Source organism: Sinocyclocheilus rhinocerous, unplaced genomic scaffold (genome assembly GCF_001515625.1).
Source record: "Sinocyclocheilus rhinocerous isolate Xijiao unplaced genomic scaffold, SAMN03320098_v1.1 scaffold1222, whole genome shotgun sequence".
Taxonomy (NCBI): Eukaryota; Metazoa; Chordata; class Actinopteri; order Cypriniformes; family Cyprinidae; genus Sinocyclocheilus; species Sinocyclocheilus rhinocerous.
The window spans coordinates 866745-882600 of record NW_015640234.1 but is presented as its reverse complement, the minus strand read 5'-3'; the positions used below and the strand labels follow the sequence as shown (position 1 = coordinate 882600).

Here is a 15856-nt window from a genome sequence, read left to right as displayed (position 1 = left end):
ATTCTTTATTTTTGAAAGCCGATAACCGATATGTTGGCCGATAAATCTATATCCAAATTTTTATATACTTTTTGAGAGCCTGATTATAAAAAAGGTCTCATCATTAAAAGCCACATCCCAAACACTTCAACATAAGCAGTCTAGTTTGAACAGTGTACGTTTTAAAAATAATTTTACTCTCCTATTACCAAATTTCATCATAAATCTTACAAATAAATAAAATAATGCATAAATAATACAAACAAGTCATCTCATGTCAAGTGTCTCCGAAGGAAATAATGCATTATTTATCGGTTTTAAGATATCGGCCAAATTTTCTTATCAGGCCGATACCGATAACAGAAAAAATTATCATTTATCGGCCGAAACCGATATGGTGGCCGATATATCGTGCATCCCTATTATCAATGTTGAAAACGATTGTGCTGGATTTTTGTGGAAACCATGATACATTTTATTACACTTTGATGAAGAGAACAGCATTCATTTAAAATATATATTTATATTGTCACTTTTGATCAGTTTAATGCATCCTAATAATGAAATGTGGGGACATCAGTAATGACTGGGTGATGAATCAAATGAATCATAGAATCAGTATTGAATTAGTTTAACATACCAACTCAAATTTTGGCACTGAAGTTTAAATCAGAGACTCTATTAAAATGTGTCTTGTGGAGTTGCAAGACAAGTTTGTGAAATTAGTCTAATGTGATGGTGATGGACTTTTTTTTCTGTTGAAATGCTGTATATCTCAATATATCTCAACACAGAATGCAGGAACTACTGTAATGAAGTCGTTTGTGAGTTGATTTCCCTAAAAAGTGTAAATGCTGTGATTCTGTGGTGTTATTAAAACATTGCTTTGAATGTTGAACAGTGGTATGGGTTTGAGGTGGGACTATCTGTTTGGCTGACCAATGGGGTGGGAAATGCATCTGAAAAGGTGTAGGCAAATGTTGAGTCTTTGTTCCCTTCCTCTCTCACAGAGCTGCAATTCAAGGTGACCCTTACAGCCTCTCTGAACCCTCAGTCCACTAGCGAGCCCACTGAACTGCGCTGTGAGGTGCTCGACCTCCTCCACCTCCAAGATGGCCGCCTGGGCGTGACCTGGTCTTACTCTACAAACACACCTGGAGATGTGTCTCAGAAGAAAATCACTATAGCCTCTGTGAATGAGCAAGGAGCTCTGATTGCAAGCAGTGAGTACCAGCAGAGGCTGGACAGTGGGGACATAGCAGTGACCAGGAGAGAGTCTAACATCTTCGTTCTGCGAATGCTTCAGACTCGAGATGCAGACATGGGCTCTTATTCCTGTGCAGTAACAGCATGGAAACCCGCTCAGCAAAGTGGATGGGGAAAAGCAAAGGAGGTCCAGTCAGCGCCTGTCACTGTTCAGTGGACACCAAAGAGTAAGCACTAAATTTTGGGCCTTTTTCTTTCTGAAGCTTCCCTTTAGGTCTGTTAGATATAATTTGGTAAATTTGGCCATGAAACACTTTCAACATGTTGCTGAAGTCTTTAGCCAGAAGCATACTTTAAGCAAGTATGCAAACCTGACTGCTTGGCCAACACATTTTGAAGCGTTTGGTCCTATTAAGAGTATGTATGTTCTTGAACTGCATTACTGCTCTTTATGCTTACACAACTAGGAGATAGAGTTACTTTAAATGCCTGTTCCTTCAAATCAGATGTGTTATTATTCAATTAGCAAGGATCCGCAAGATTCTCTTCAAACGGTTGCTCTACCTTGACCGTAATTGATCTCAAGGAGAAAATTGGACACAGAAGAATGCTAATGCTAATGTCTGCTCATTGCAGCAGTGCAACTCGTATTTTGTGTTGCATTCAGAAATCAACCACACAGTTTGTGTAGCTAGCTAAAATTGTTTGCCCTCTTAAATTTTTGAATAGTATGTTTCGGGCCTTTACTTAACTGTCCCCAGACTGTTTTTAGTATTTGCGGTCACTCTTCTGATATTTCATTTTTACCCCATGAGCTAAGTGCTCCCAGCAACTGTGACAGTTGTATCACTAAGCGCACTGTTTTAAAAAGCATGCATCAAAGCTTGATGTTTGAAAGTCTCCAATGTCTCTCATTTTTCAGCTTTCAATAAGGGATTAGAGTAAATGGCTTTAATTGTGTTTGTGATGGCGTCTTCTCTGTGAAGGCATATTTAGCTCACAATAGCCGCTCTGTCTTGGCCTAGACACTCTCCATTGCACCCTTGATTTCACTTAGGCTGTGTTCTGAAGCTATATATGATACTGACGAAATGTACATGGTGGCAAGCACCTAATAAGGAGTGACAGCATCTTTTAAATCTGTTAGTATTCTTCGTTTTCCATTTCTGGAAGGGAAGAACTGTATGGAAAAAATGGGAAATTTGGCACACTAATTGAGAAGTGTCTAAACATTCCTGATGGCAATTTTGGTCTCTTTTTTGGTCGCTTTACCAACAGCTTATTACCCCTGAAGTGTTATCTAGAAACTTAATTTACTATAATTGTTTTGATGCTGCTCCTAAAAATGGTAAATTCTTTACCAAAATATGATCAGATGATGTTCAGATGAAGCCTCATACATTTTTGAGGGATTTCCAATAAGTCTCTATCAAATAAATCCAAGAAATCTCTTTCGATGTTGACTACAGAGCCTCCAAATATGAGGTCTTAAGCAGATACTGATGTGTGCATGTGAAATAGGAAAAAGAAATGATTTGTGCAGCTCCTGGAAACTATAAATATCTAAAAAAATATATATTAAAAGTCGCTCAAAATTATATTACATAGGTAAAACTCTGTGACGAAAGTTGATTGTTCTCAAACTGTATTTTGCAATAGTTTAATGAGTATTTATGTGATCTTTTTAGTACCAGTTTTGCGAGTAGCAGCCCATCGTGTGAGAGAAGCCTCAACTGGTGGATCCACATTTGAGATGAGCTGTCAGCTGACTGGTCAGAACCTGAAGAATCCCGGCTACTCTGTGCTCATTCGCTTTGAGGAGATCTTGGGAGGCAAGTCCCGCAAAGTGTTGTCGCTTAGCCAAGACTCAGTCTTGCAGCTAGAGGAGTGGAGCGAGCCGAGCCGCATTGACAGCGTGGTTCTGGAGAAGACCGGGCAGCTCGAGTACCGCTTCCGTTTGTATGGGGCCCAGGTCACAGATCGGGGGTTCTATTATTGCGACGTCACGGCCTGGACACGGGATCAGACCCAAGACTGGATCAAAGCCATCAGTGCGGAGTCCAACAAGATTCAGATCGCCTTTGTACACACAGGTATTATCATGCTAACTACACTAGACTCATAATACTCAAAAGGATGATGCTGAATTGCCTGTAGGTATGTTTACTGCTGAGGTCATGTTACCCTCTCACACACTCTAATTCTGTAGTTCCCTCGTTCTGTCTGATTCTGGATGACTAGACCTCTATAGTCTTTCCCTCAGGGCAGATTCCTGCTGCCTACAGAGACACTGTCACTCTCTCTCGTTCATAGGCAGCTTTTTAAAACATCATAGACAGGCTCCTGATGTGAAAGCTGGTTCCAAAAGCTAAATTAAGGCCAAATTCACATGATAAATCCAAGGTGGCAGACAAAACGCGTGAAATATATGTAGAGTTCTGGAGTGATGACGTATTTTTATAGGCCAACCCAGAAGTTCACATCACCTTGGTTTCAGTTTTCCATTGGCTTTTGGATTATTGTGGAGCATAAGCTTTGTGATCAGCAAAAGTTTATGATTCTTAAATGCTTTGTTCATCGTGATAATGTTCAGAACTGAACACAACTTTTATGAATTTTGAAGCTGGAATACAATCACCAGAAGTAAAAAGCTAATTGTAGGCTTTAAACGAACTACACCACGATCTCATGACTTCAGCGTCACTATCACTAAGCTTCCCACAACTCTTTGTCTTTTTTTAAAAAGTAATTTCCCTGAAAGTTTGAGTTAGAATAGTTTGCAAAAGCACGATCATAAACGCAATAAGGTTGTGGACTAGTGAGTAAATGTCTACCTGTTCGGCAAGATGATGTTTAATGTCCCCAACAACCTTTAGTCCCATTTAGACACTTGTTAGCAAGCGCCTTTTTCAAGTCAAGCAAAAGCTTTAAAAAAAATCACAAGAGAGTAGTAATGATGAATTGTGTGTCGTAGAATAAAGCTTGAAAATATCCTGAGCTTGTGTTGACAACAGACCTTATTTCAGGCATTTAACCAATGCCCCATTTAAAAAAAAATCCATTAACTTAAGGACCGGAAGTGCTAAAAAAATGAATTTGTTTCTGGGTTTTGTACTACAAAAGTATGTAATCCCTGCAGCTCTCTATCTCTCATTCGTTGATATGTATTCATGGTTAAGTATCTATAATATTAGTTCAGAATAATTCAAATTGACCATTGTACCCAACATTTGTGTGTGCTACATATTTTTATGTGCAATATTGCATCATTAGCTTAGCAACATGCTAACGGCAAACTTTTGAAATCAATTCAAGAGGCAGATCTCTCTTTTGTAGCACATAGGGTTGTTCACTATGTAGAGTTTTACAAATCAGTCACTTTTGAGGTTAATTTCCATTAGGGTGCTGCCTTAAAAGACACTTGCCTATTTAGGCAGTAGATAGCGAGGCAGATCAATAGGATTTGGGAGCCTCTCTCTCTCTCTCTCTCTCTCTTACTCTGTTAGCATATGAATTCAAACAAAAGGTTGAAGAATTTTTTTTGGGGGGGAAATATTTAGAAATATGAACATCCAGTTAAAGACTCTGAAATCTAGGTAGACTTTTAAAACTTTTAATAATTGTTTCTCACGCAGGTCCAGTATTCAACATATCCATTCATTCAGAAGCAAACAATGTGTTACCGGGGGACACGGTCCAAATGATGTGCATCATATCCGTCCTGGATGCTTCTCCTAACACTGGCAAGTACTGTTTGTGTAATGTCTATATATTTTGTATAAATACAATTTATATAATATACAGTTTTTAGAAAGTTTAAGATAAACTAATTGCTTAGCATAAAAAAAACAAAAAAAGATCAAGCTAAATGTAATTTAAATAAATGCCACTGGAGTTTTTCTCTCTTCTAATTTCAAACCTTTCAAACTTCTTTTTGTAAAACCTGCTTGTATTTGTTATACATCAAATAGGATTTAGTTGGGGTTTTAATATCTAATGCAATTCATTCATTTTAATTGTGGTTTGTCAAAATACTTTTTTAGGATCACTGTATCTTTATTTTTAGACACATTGAAGTAATGAAAATTATATTTTACTGTACAGAAATATATTTTTGGGGAAATATTTGACATGTTCCTGACAGATTGTTTGAGATACATCCCCAGTGAACTTATATCTCCCAGTTCATTTTGTGTCACATTCTACTACTAGCTTTGATTTATAAAAGGAACAGAATCTCAGAAGTAACCAAGTGCTTTCTTAGCTTTTTTAATTATTTAAAGTTTTTTTGTAAAACACTTTAGCTTCTCACCAGTTTTTTTTTGTTTCTAAATTCCTGCTCTGTTTTTTGCCTTAATCCACTCTGACCTTGTAAGCTGTCTGGATGGCATGTTTTAATATCAATATCCATGTTTAAATCCTTAATTAAGGCATCTACATTCAGTTTGTTTATCAGCACCTAATTACCCCCCTTTCTTTATTAGTCTCCTTTTTTTCTTCAAAGTCACATGCTGTTGTTCATGTTTTGTGGGTGTGTTTTTGCAGTTATTCACAGTTGATATTATAAACTAATCGGAGCCAGTTGTAAATGATCACCTGAACTTTACCCCCTGAGTCACATCCTGCATTGGAGTGACAAAGCGTCTTTTCCTTATGTTCCTGTTGCTTGATAGTTACTCATAAATACTCTATGCACAGTTATGTGAGGTAGGAAATTGAATTTAGCAATCTTATAAAAGTGCATTAACATTACATTTGAAACAGTCGTAGTCAACAGAGCAAGCATACTTTTTGCACACATTTTTGGTGAAAATCTGTACAATGGATTTTAAAATATGATTTGGTGTGGGCAGACTAATTGCTTGTCTGTGGAATATTGTCATGTCACAAATGGTTAAGACGTGGTGTAAAACCTAAAACTGCCTTTCAAGCACTGCTGTTTCCTACACTCTAAAAAATGCTGGGTTAAATACAACCCAGTGCTGGGTAAAATAGGGACAAACCCAGCAATTGGGCTGTTTTGACCCAGCGGTTGGGTTACTACCCAGAAGGTTGGGTTAAACATTTATCCCAACCGCTGGGCATTTTTTAGAGTGTACAGGGAATGCAATGAGTTGTATTAGATGTGAGTGGTTGGATGCTTAGTTTTTTAGTGATCAAGTGATACAGAGCTGCAGGCAGCCTGCTCAGTCTGCTGTGATCGTATCAGTCAGAATTGTTGCACTCTTTTGGTTGAATGTTTGGTAATACTCAGAATAACACATACACCATTCCTTCCTCATCAGTCTCTAGCCACAGACAGGCACACACATGCTGTAGTCATAGATACATGTCAGCACAATGTTCACACTTCTCTTTTCAATATACACTATAGAGAAACGAGAGATGTTTTTGTGCTGGTTTTATTGTTAGGTTTTTAAAAGATCCATCACCCCGAAGGAAGAGAGGTGTGTGTTTCTATTGTGTTTCTTTAAGTGTAATCCTCAGGGAGTCAAGCGGCAGTAGACTGTGCAGTATGTCTCTGAGGATTTGTCCATTAAAAGCATAGTTAACCTAAGAATGAAAATTCAGTCATCATTTACTCACCCCCATGTTTGATGTCATATTTTCCACACAACTCATTCACTGTATTCCAAAGCTTCTAAGGTCACACAATACGTTTTGATTGAGAAACAAAACGCAAATAGAAGAGATAGTCCACCCACAAATGAAAATTATATCAGCATTTACTCACGCTCATGTTGTTCCAAACCATTGGGAAGCAAACAAGCCCATTGACTTCTATTGTCAATGGAACATTGAACACTGTTTATCATTCTTTATGTTCCACAGAAGAAATAAAGATGTGCAGTTTTGGAACAACAGTGAGTAAATGATGCCAGAATATTAATTTTTGGGTAAATTATCTACCATGAGCTGTGCAAAGAATTACTTTTGTGTTCCACTGAAGAAAAAAAAAAAAAGTAGAATATGAGTTGGGAATGAGATGTTCACCTACATTTGGGTGCACTGTTCCTCTACAGCATTGTGTTACGAACTCCCCTGTCTAGGGTAGAGGAGAAGGAACAGATGAAATTAAATAAATAAAGAATTCAAATAAACGAAACAAACTGTACGTCTTCAGAGCCCCTGTCTCCCATCCCAGCACTGATTCAACACCCGAACCATAAATCAAGCAAAAAAGATTTATTTAGGGAACATAGGAAAAACAGTAACAAAGAAAACGGAAGATCTTACATGGAAGCAATTAAATTCAGGAGGGGGTAATGGCCAAAATAACAAACAAAACATAGGTCTAACTATTTTAGTAAACTAAATAACCTAAACACAAAATAATGATGCAAACAAAAGACAATACTAAACCTACCTCCCTTACTACGTATAAACAGGAGAAAAAGTATATAAAACAAATGGCACCCACCTCCCTACAGCTTCCTTAAATTAAAATATAAAGTATTGAGAAAATAGCGAAACAAAACATGAAACAACTTGCCCTGCACTCAGGGGTTCAATGAAAAGAGTCCTAGAACAATCAACAACAAACAAAAAAAGAAAACCACACGTCTGCAACAGGCGACAGGGACTCTTAGCAAAAGAGAGACGGAGGAAAAACCTCCTGCCCCTCAAGCACTGGAAAACTAGCCGGCTTTTATGGTAGGGCACACAGTCGCAAGAGCGAATCAGCAGAGGTTGACACTCAGGATCGCTGGTTAACAACAGGTGTTGCTACTTAACCTAGGAAAGCAGAAACAATGGAGACACACAACAGGCATACACAAGAATATGTACAATGACGTAACAGTTGTATTGTGAAAGCACATTACAATGTTTAATTTATTAAATTCATAAATCTTAATGTCTACATTGCTTGTTCTTGCACACAGGCTGACTAATGTACTCAAGTAATGCAGCCAAGAACATGTGCTTCAGCTGAAAGGTAGCGGAAGGCCGGAAGATAAAAGTACCCATGAGTACAGTCAGAGATACTCATGAGTTCTGAGGGGGTTTCTTCTTTTATTCTGGGCTCGATTAAAGCAGAAAGAACATGTCCTTGTTTTCCGGATAATTTTGGCCTAGTTGTTGTTCACAGTGGTTGAGAATAAGAGCAGTGTTGCTCCCTTAGGCTCCATTTGATCTCAGGTTCATAGAAAATGCCTATGAAGCTGGTCTAACACGTAGCTGTGGTTGTTTGCTATAGCACTTCAGCATCAAACATCATGACTATCATATCAAGGCTTTTAATTCACTGTCCCCTAATTGGTTAAAAAGTAAATTTGGGTTGTTTGAGGACCCCTTTATTAGGCTTTGATGCATTTCTCTCTCATAGTTAATGTTGTCTTGCAGCTGTAGATGTCATCTTGAGGCAGTACAGTTCAGTCATTAGTCACTATAGACAGCTTAAATGTAGAAAAGACACAACCATCCAACAGATGTGAGGAACAATCAACCCAGCCTTTATGAGTGCCGTTCATCCACCCTTGGGCCCGGAAGTAAGTGTTAGTCAGGGCCTGTCATTCCTCTGGTGAAAGGATATATGTATGTAAAGCTGATCAGGGCCACGGTGTCAAAGCCTTTCCTTAATTTCCCATCTAGCGTCATCATGGTTGGCGTGGATCTTAAATCTAATTTGGAGATCTATTTGTAAGGTAATTGATTACTGTATAATAGAGAGCAGGCGATATAGACGATAAAAGTTATATCTCAACATTCTTGTGTGTATGTATATACACGCATAGGCTTTGGGGTTAAGATATTAATTATTACTTTTATTATTACCTGACCAAAAGTGACAGTAAAGACTTCTGCATTGTTACAAAGTATCACGTGTTCCACAAAAATATTAAGCATGCACAACTGTTTATAACATTGATAATTATAATAAATGTATTTGAGCACCAAATCAGCATATTAGAATTACTTCTGAAGGATGTGGCATTGAAGACTGGAGTAATGATGCTGAAAATCCAGCTTTGCTTCACAGGAATAAATTACATTTCACAATATATTAACACAGAAAGCTGTTATTTGAAATGGTAGTAATATTTCACAATATTACCATTGTTACTGTATTTTTGATCAAATAAATGCAGCATTGATGAGCCTAAGACACTTAATTTCAAATCATGTATAAAATCTTAAGCACCCCAAACTTTTAAAAGGTATGTGTATGTATACTTAAAAGTTTATATATACATATATAAAAACAGTAATAGCTATATTTTAATTGTTTGAAATTATGAAAAAAAAACAAGCTTTGTCAGAGAATATCAATATATAGTGTAGAATTTTCAAGATATAACTAAAACAATTCTGCAATTGTGAACAATTAAAATGTCACAAACTCATGAATAAATTTGAGGATCCATACACTTTAATAATCTTAAGTTTTCTGCTGTTCACATGGGATTCTGTTATGAGATATAGGTTTGGTTTTTACTTGATGAGTAGCAGAATGCAGTGGTGAATTGTGGTGGGTTTGAGCTGCGCTCATGGTTGTCAGTTTCTGATTACCCAATGGCCTTCATTGAGATTCCACACATAGCAGTGAGGACAGCGTGTAGAGGCCTGCTTGAGTCTGTCTGACTGCTGCTGCCTCACTCTTGATCATCAGGGAGTGTATATGGTATTGAACCACTTGGAAGACACTGTTTAGCTTTGTTTTCTTTCCATACACGACTTGAATACCCTTGTGGTTATGGCACACACTTACTTGAATAAGCTGCAGCAACAGCATGGCTGTTTGGAACGTTGCAACAGAACACCTATGAACAATCGTATTGGCTCCACCTATGCTGGAGTTACCTCTCATGATTAAAGTCAGTGTAGAATACCACCCATTTACCTTCTATAATCAGACATATTTGTGAGTGAAACAGTATATTTGGTTGCATATATTGTAGAGCAACACTTGATCACACTTGACACTAGATTGTGAAACAGAAGAGATTTAAATGTCAATTTGATTCCATGTTGACTTAAATAATTAGCTTTACTCTGTCCGTCCCACAGGTGATATGGCGTTTAACGTGCGCTGGTTCCAGAACACAGACCGGGCTGTAGAGAACGGAGTCCAACCTCTCATCAGTATGGACCGCTGGGGAGTGGTAACGAAGACCGGCTCCAATGACACCAGTCTGGAGCGCACTGACCAGCACACATTTATCCTCAGCTTGCACAAGATTCAGGATAGAGATGTGGGAGAATACTACTGTGCTGCCACACCCTGGCTCCTGTCCCCTGCTACTGGAGCCTGGAACAAAGAGAAGGACCTCATCTCCGCTTCATCATTTCTGTTTATCAAAATAGAATGTAAGAATCCTGGTTATGTCTAGAGTGAAAAAGATAGCAAGCCTGGAAAAACTTGTTACATCGATTTCCAACCCTGCTTCTGGAGAGTAACTGTCCTGCAAATTTCAGCTCCAACCCCATATAAACACTCCTGAACCAGCTACACAGTGTGTTCAGGGTTGCTTGATAATTACAGGCAGGTGTGTTAGAGCAGAGCTGGAACTTAAGTCTGCAGGATGGTAGCAGGATTGGAGACCCCTACCCTGGCCTGAACAAATAAAATGTCCCAAAAAATTGTATGCTTTTGCATGTGAGGAACTGATGACTTCATATCGCCTCTTCAGCGTTTATGTTCTCAAAGACTGTGGGAACTCAACATCCCCAGTTGTTCCTTCCAAATGTTGCTTCCATAGCTTTTATATTTTCTCATATCTGGTGTCGTTATGAAAGTTTGTGATTGCCAGTGATCATTCTGTTTGTTATTCTGCAGTGTGGGAATCTTTGAAGATGCCGGTCGGATACGGTTTGACTGCTGCTGTGATCGCTGGTCTTCTCTCAGTGCTGCTGGGTCTTGCTGTCGCCCACTGCTGTTTCTCCAGGAACCCCATGCACACGCCCCGTCCCCGTAACAAGCTAATGGACCTGGAGATGGATTAAACCAGTCCCCCTTTGCACCACTGTGATCCTGCCCAAAACCACTCCAACCTGACTTGATGTATTATGCTTTGGGACAGAGTGTGGATATGCACATTGCTTAACGAGAGATGGAGAACCTGTTTATATGCACTCTGAGGATTGAGCCACTCTAGCTGACTGCTCCATATTCCTGCTTGGGAGCAATACACTTATTATTCTCAGGAATAGAGCACTGACGGCCCCATCCAATGTTTTTTTTTTCCCCCTCTACACATTCTGACTGCTGATAGGATGAGAGCACTAGGAATTAAATCTTTCGTTTAGTATAAACTTGGGGCTGCACAATGGCCAAACCAGCAATGTTACAGTTTGTACATTTGATGACGATTATTTTATAGCAATTAATAGGAAGGACTCTAACGAAAGAGCCAAGAACCTGTCAGTTATGAGTGTGACAGAAACTCCAATTTTAGACTGACCTTTTAAACCGCTGCCGTCCCAGAGGCTTTGTTTGTCACATCGTCTGCGGACGTCCGTCGTGGCCCCCTCCCCGCCTGCCTGTCAGAGTTATGCCACCAACAGTGGGGAACCTAAAATGACTGACCTTTCCTCTCTGTGGTAAAGTGTAGCATTGATCCACAGGCTAAAGGAAATATGGCTGATGGATGGGTTCAAGGCTGCACTGCATTATTCTGGGCTCCAGAAGTGACCACTGGAGGGAGCAGACCCAACAGGCTGTCAGTCCGTGGCTTGGCTTTGAGCGGCCTGCCTTAAAGATTGCTTGTCTGGTTAGAGGAATTTCAAAAGCCCTGATAACTGATATCCACACTGTTGGCATTAACTCATTCCTCACTTGCTCTTTCCTGCCCACAAACAATGAGAAATGCCAATATCCATCTCAGTTTCCTGAACTTGCTTTTTGTTTTTCTTGTCAGAATGCACTCATTATGCTGATATTGACAGAACTGACCCGCACTGACATGATTGTAGTAGATCCTTTTGTACAAATGCTCTCTTTATCCACAATGTGGGCAGATAAGTATTTTCTGAGAAGGGAAGCTGTCGGTATGTGCGAGAGGTGGTTTCACTGTAGAGTGAGAGAGCTAATCAGAGCCACATTTATAGACAAATGTCAAAAGGAATTTCACCAAGATGTTTTACTTAAGTTCATTTATGGATATTATTAAATGGATGTTTTTGTTTTGTTTTTTTAGAATTTTTATTTTAGTTGTGTGAAATTTTATGCGCTTTTACCATCTCTCTCTTTTTTTCGAAGAGGCAATACGTATTTTCTGTTTGTTTTGTTAATCAATGATTGACTCACTCTAGTTCTTAATGGCAAACCAACAAAAAAAATTTTCTCAATAAAATTTTTTTTTTAAAACGTGTAACAATGTGTTGACTTGAGATTTCTGTTTATCCCAAATCTGACGAGAAACCCCTGGGAAATGCTTCTGTCTCATTTTTTAATTATTAATGAAGATGAGTTTTATATGCATGAAATTGCAGTCATATTTCTTTCCTCACAACTGACGCTTTCTGTCTTTTATTTCATTTCAATTTTACTTTCCCTCATTTACTTAATTTCACCTCTTTGACTTGAAGGCCCCTTGTTAAGTTATTTCTGGTATTTCTGCTGCAAGTTGCTTGTTTTAAAACTTTTTAAAAAAAGATAAAATAGACATTTCAATTTACACCTTGTTTAATTAATTCAGATTATTTTAATATATAAAATAATAATATACTAATGAGTTATTATTGAAGTACTGAAGTCCTACAGCCCCCTAGTGAGCCCTGGCCTCCTGGGTGAGAACCATTGCTTTATAAGGAATAGCTTAATCAAAAATGAAAATTCTGTCATTTATTTACTTTCTTGTTATTTCAAACATATACAGTATGTATTTCTTTTGGAGAACACAAATGGAAAGTTTTTGAAGAATCCTCATGCAGTTCTTTTTTTTTTTTTCCTTCAAAACTTCAAAAAGGACAAAGCCCACTGAAGTCCCTTAAAAGTAGTCCATATGAATTTTTGTTCTGAAAGTGTAAGCTATACACTGATAATCTTCCCCTTTCATCTGGTCTGTTTGCCGAGAATGTATCTTGTAAGCACTATTGGCTATGAGTTTCATCTTCTGAAGAGTATTAAATTGTGGAAGACCCTTGTTTATATACAAACAATTTTGAACAAGTTTTAACACATTTTAGCACAAAGTTCATTATTAATGCAACCATTTAGTAATGCTGTATTTGTCTTTGTCAATTACACAAATACTGATATTTTTAACTTTAATTTGTGAAGTGTTTGATTTAAGCTTTGTTTCCTCTGTTAAGTTTTGTTTTGAAGATATTGAGTAGGGCCCATTGTTGAAATCTAAACTGTCCTAGACATGTCCAAATATTCTACAACTGCTTTTCTTTTGATATTTGCTCTACCTCCTGTCCTCTAAAGCATTAATGTTAGATACTAAATGACTTCATTGTAACTCTGTCAACAAGTCTCAACATTGGATTTCCTGTCTGCTTTTCTGAATGCTTATGAAGGTTCTTAGTCATCCAGGTCATTGTGTGATGTCAGGAAGAATTTATTTCTAGAGCATCTGAACTTGTTTAACAAATTTTTAAGCACTCAAAAGGCAAATAAACAGTCTTGCCTTGAGAGGTCTTGACCTTTGGCACTGAGCCATGCCGTTACACAGAGGTGGTTTCATTTTCCTTATTTGCATGTCTAGGCATTCATCGCTGTCCTTCATTTGAACCAGTGGGTTTTCTGTGCCTTTAACACACTGGACAGTCTGAGAAGGCTGATTTCTTGTCTTGTACATCGTTGTGTACTTTGCGTTGATTTCAAGCCAGACCATAAATGCACTGATAGCTGCGATTGAATGGGTAAGAACAGCTCTGGCAAACCAGCATTAGATTTGAGCGAGGGCAAAGGTGGGTGTGGTGTTATTGATTGATAATGCTCCATGCTAGCCATGACAACTAGGTAAATAGTCATACTAAGGAAAGAAGAGGAAGTGTAGATCTGAAGTCTGTCAGTCATCTTTACATTGAATGGGATTGTCCTGTTGTGCCCACTGGATCTAACTGAATTTTGTTAAACCTCTGGGGTCTGAGAGGGTTTTGGGGCCCTGGAGACGTTTTGACATGCCCTGACATTTGTGCTTTTTTCAGTATCTTACAAACATATTAATGGCTAAAGTCTGATTATAATATGTAAGCAACATTAATGTACATGTTTGTGTTTTTGTGAACACAAAATATATGCGTGGTTACTAGTGAAAAACTAAAATTCTTAAGTCACTGAAATAAGGCCATAAAACACATACAGAACATTTGTCCACAAGACGTTTGAGAACTGGATGTGGTAGACTAGAGTTTTTGCTATAAAATGATGTGAAAATCATACTGCCCACTCATTCACAAAAAAAAATAAAATGTCCCATCAGTGTGGCTGTGACTGTGAGGCAGGTAAGAAAGAATGTGAGAAGACTAAAATATTGGGGGTTTTGATTATTTGTATTTTATTTACAACACCATATAATCAAAATAGTGAAGGTCAAAGACACATTATTGAGCACACTGATCTAAACACAGAGACTTGAACAGTCACACACCTTTATGCCATTCCTGGAAACAGATCCTGCTCAACTGTTGAAACAAGTTAACCTTACCTGGTATTTCCAATATGTTTGCTGCTTCTTTCCATGGATTCAAGAATAAAACAGCCCTATTAACAGTATTCATGGAGCTTATTTTACCATATATGAGTAGAATAGCAGTCCAATGTAGTTGAACGACTTCTGATGTTGGTACAGCACTCTCAGAGAAAAACAATATGAAGTGTAGTCTTCAGTGTATCTAGTCACCAAAAATTAATTAATAACCACATCTGTTAGCATGTTGATATCAGGAGCAATTATATTATTACATTAGCAATCACTAATGTTGCCCACTCATAACTCCTAAAAAAAAACAAAAAAAAACATGATTTTGTAGTCATAAACAAAAGCATGCATTGTATGGATTATACAATATAAAAACATTTTATTTTATTCTACATATATTCGTGATCATATCTAATGTCTAATATAACTGATCTAATTGATTTTGTTCAATAATATTGTTTTCTTTTTTTATTTTGAGAGATTTTCATGATAATTAAGATTAATGTAATAATTATGATTTTTTTTCCCACATTGAAAATAATACTTTTTTTCTAGTATTTTTATATTATTTTCAATTTCAGTATTTCATGTTAAAATGGAGACGATGCTTTTAAAATCCCATTTTTGAAGGCAGATTAGTGGCATGTGGTGGGAGTGAAAAAAAGAGAAAGACATCTCATTATATCTGCAGCCATATCACCCTCCAGCCCAAGACTGGTTGCCCACTGAAGCTAAGTAGGGTTGAGCCTGGTCAGTACCTGGATTGGAGACCTCCTGGGAAAACTAGGTTGCTGCTGGAAGAGGTGTTAATGAGACCAGCAGGGGGTGCTCACCCTGTGGTCTGTGTCGGTCCTTGTAAAGAGTAGGGGTGTAACCCCTGTGTCCTGGCCAAATTGCCTCCACTGACCCTTGTCAATCATGGTCTCCTAATAATCCCCATCCACTTGATTGGCTCTATGACTCTCTCCTCTCCACCTGTATCTGGTGTGTGGTGAGCGCACTGGTGCTGTTGTACTGTGGCTGCCATCGCATCATCCAAGTGGATGCTGCACACTGGTGGTGGTTGAGGAGATTCCCCC

At 38.1% G+C, this 15856-nt stretch overlaps 1 protein-coding gene and 1 long non-coding RNA gene across 2 annotated transcripts in view; one reads left to right on the top strand and one right to left on the bottom strand.

Moving 5' to 3' along the window:
- The window catches only part of ptgfrna (prostaglandin F2 receptor inhibitor a), a 36608-nt gene extending 24129 nt beyond the window's left edge, over positions 1 to 12479 (top strand). Inside the window, exons 4-8 of the mRNA XM_016568603.1 lie at positions 990 to 1412; positions 2874 to 3278; positions 4821 to 4928; positions 10195 to 10494; positions 10964 to 12479. Of these exons, the coding sequence (XP_016424089.1) occupies positions 990 to 1412; positions 2874 to 3278; positions 4821 to 4928; positions 10195 to 10494; positions 10964 to 11130 (1403 nt within the window). The 3' untranslated portion in view covers positions 11131 to 12479. The remainder of the gene's footprint in view (positions 1 to 989; positions 1413 to 2873; positions 3279 to 4820; positions 4929 to 10194; positions 10495 to 10963) is intronic.
- LOC107752591 (uncharacterized) lies at positions 7 to 7752 on the bottom strand. The gene is made up of 3 exons (XR_001641371.1): positions 7743 to 7752; positions 4260 to 4267; positions 7 to 140 (listed from the first exon to the last, which is right to left on the bottom strand). It is a non-coding gene; the product is annotated as an uncharacterized LOC107752591 (long non-coding RNA).
- Positions 12480 to 15856: the final 3377 nt, after the last annotated feature.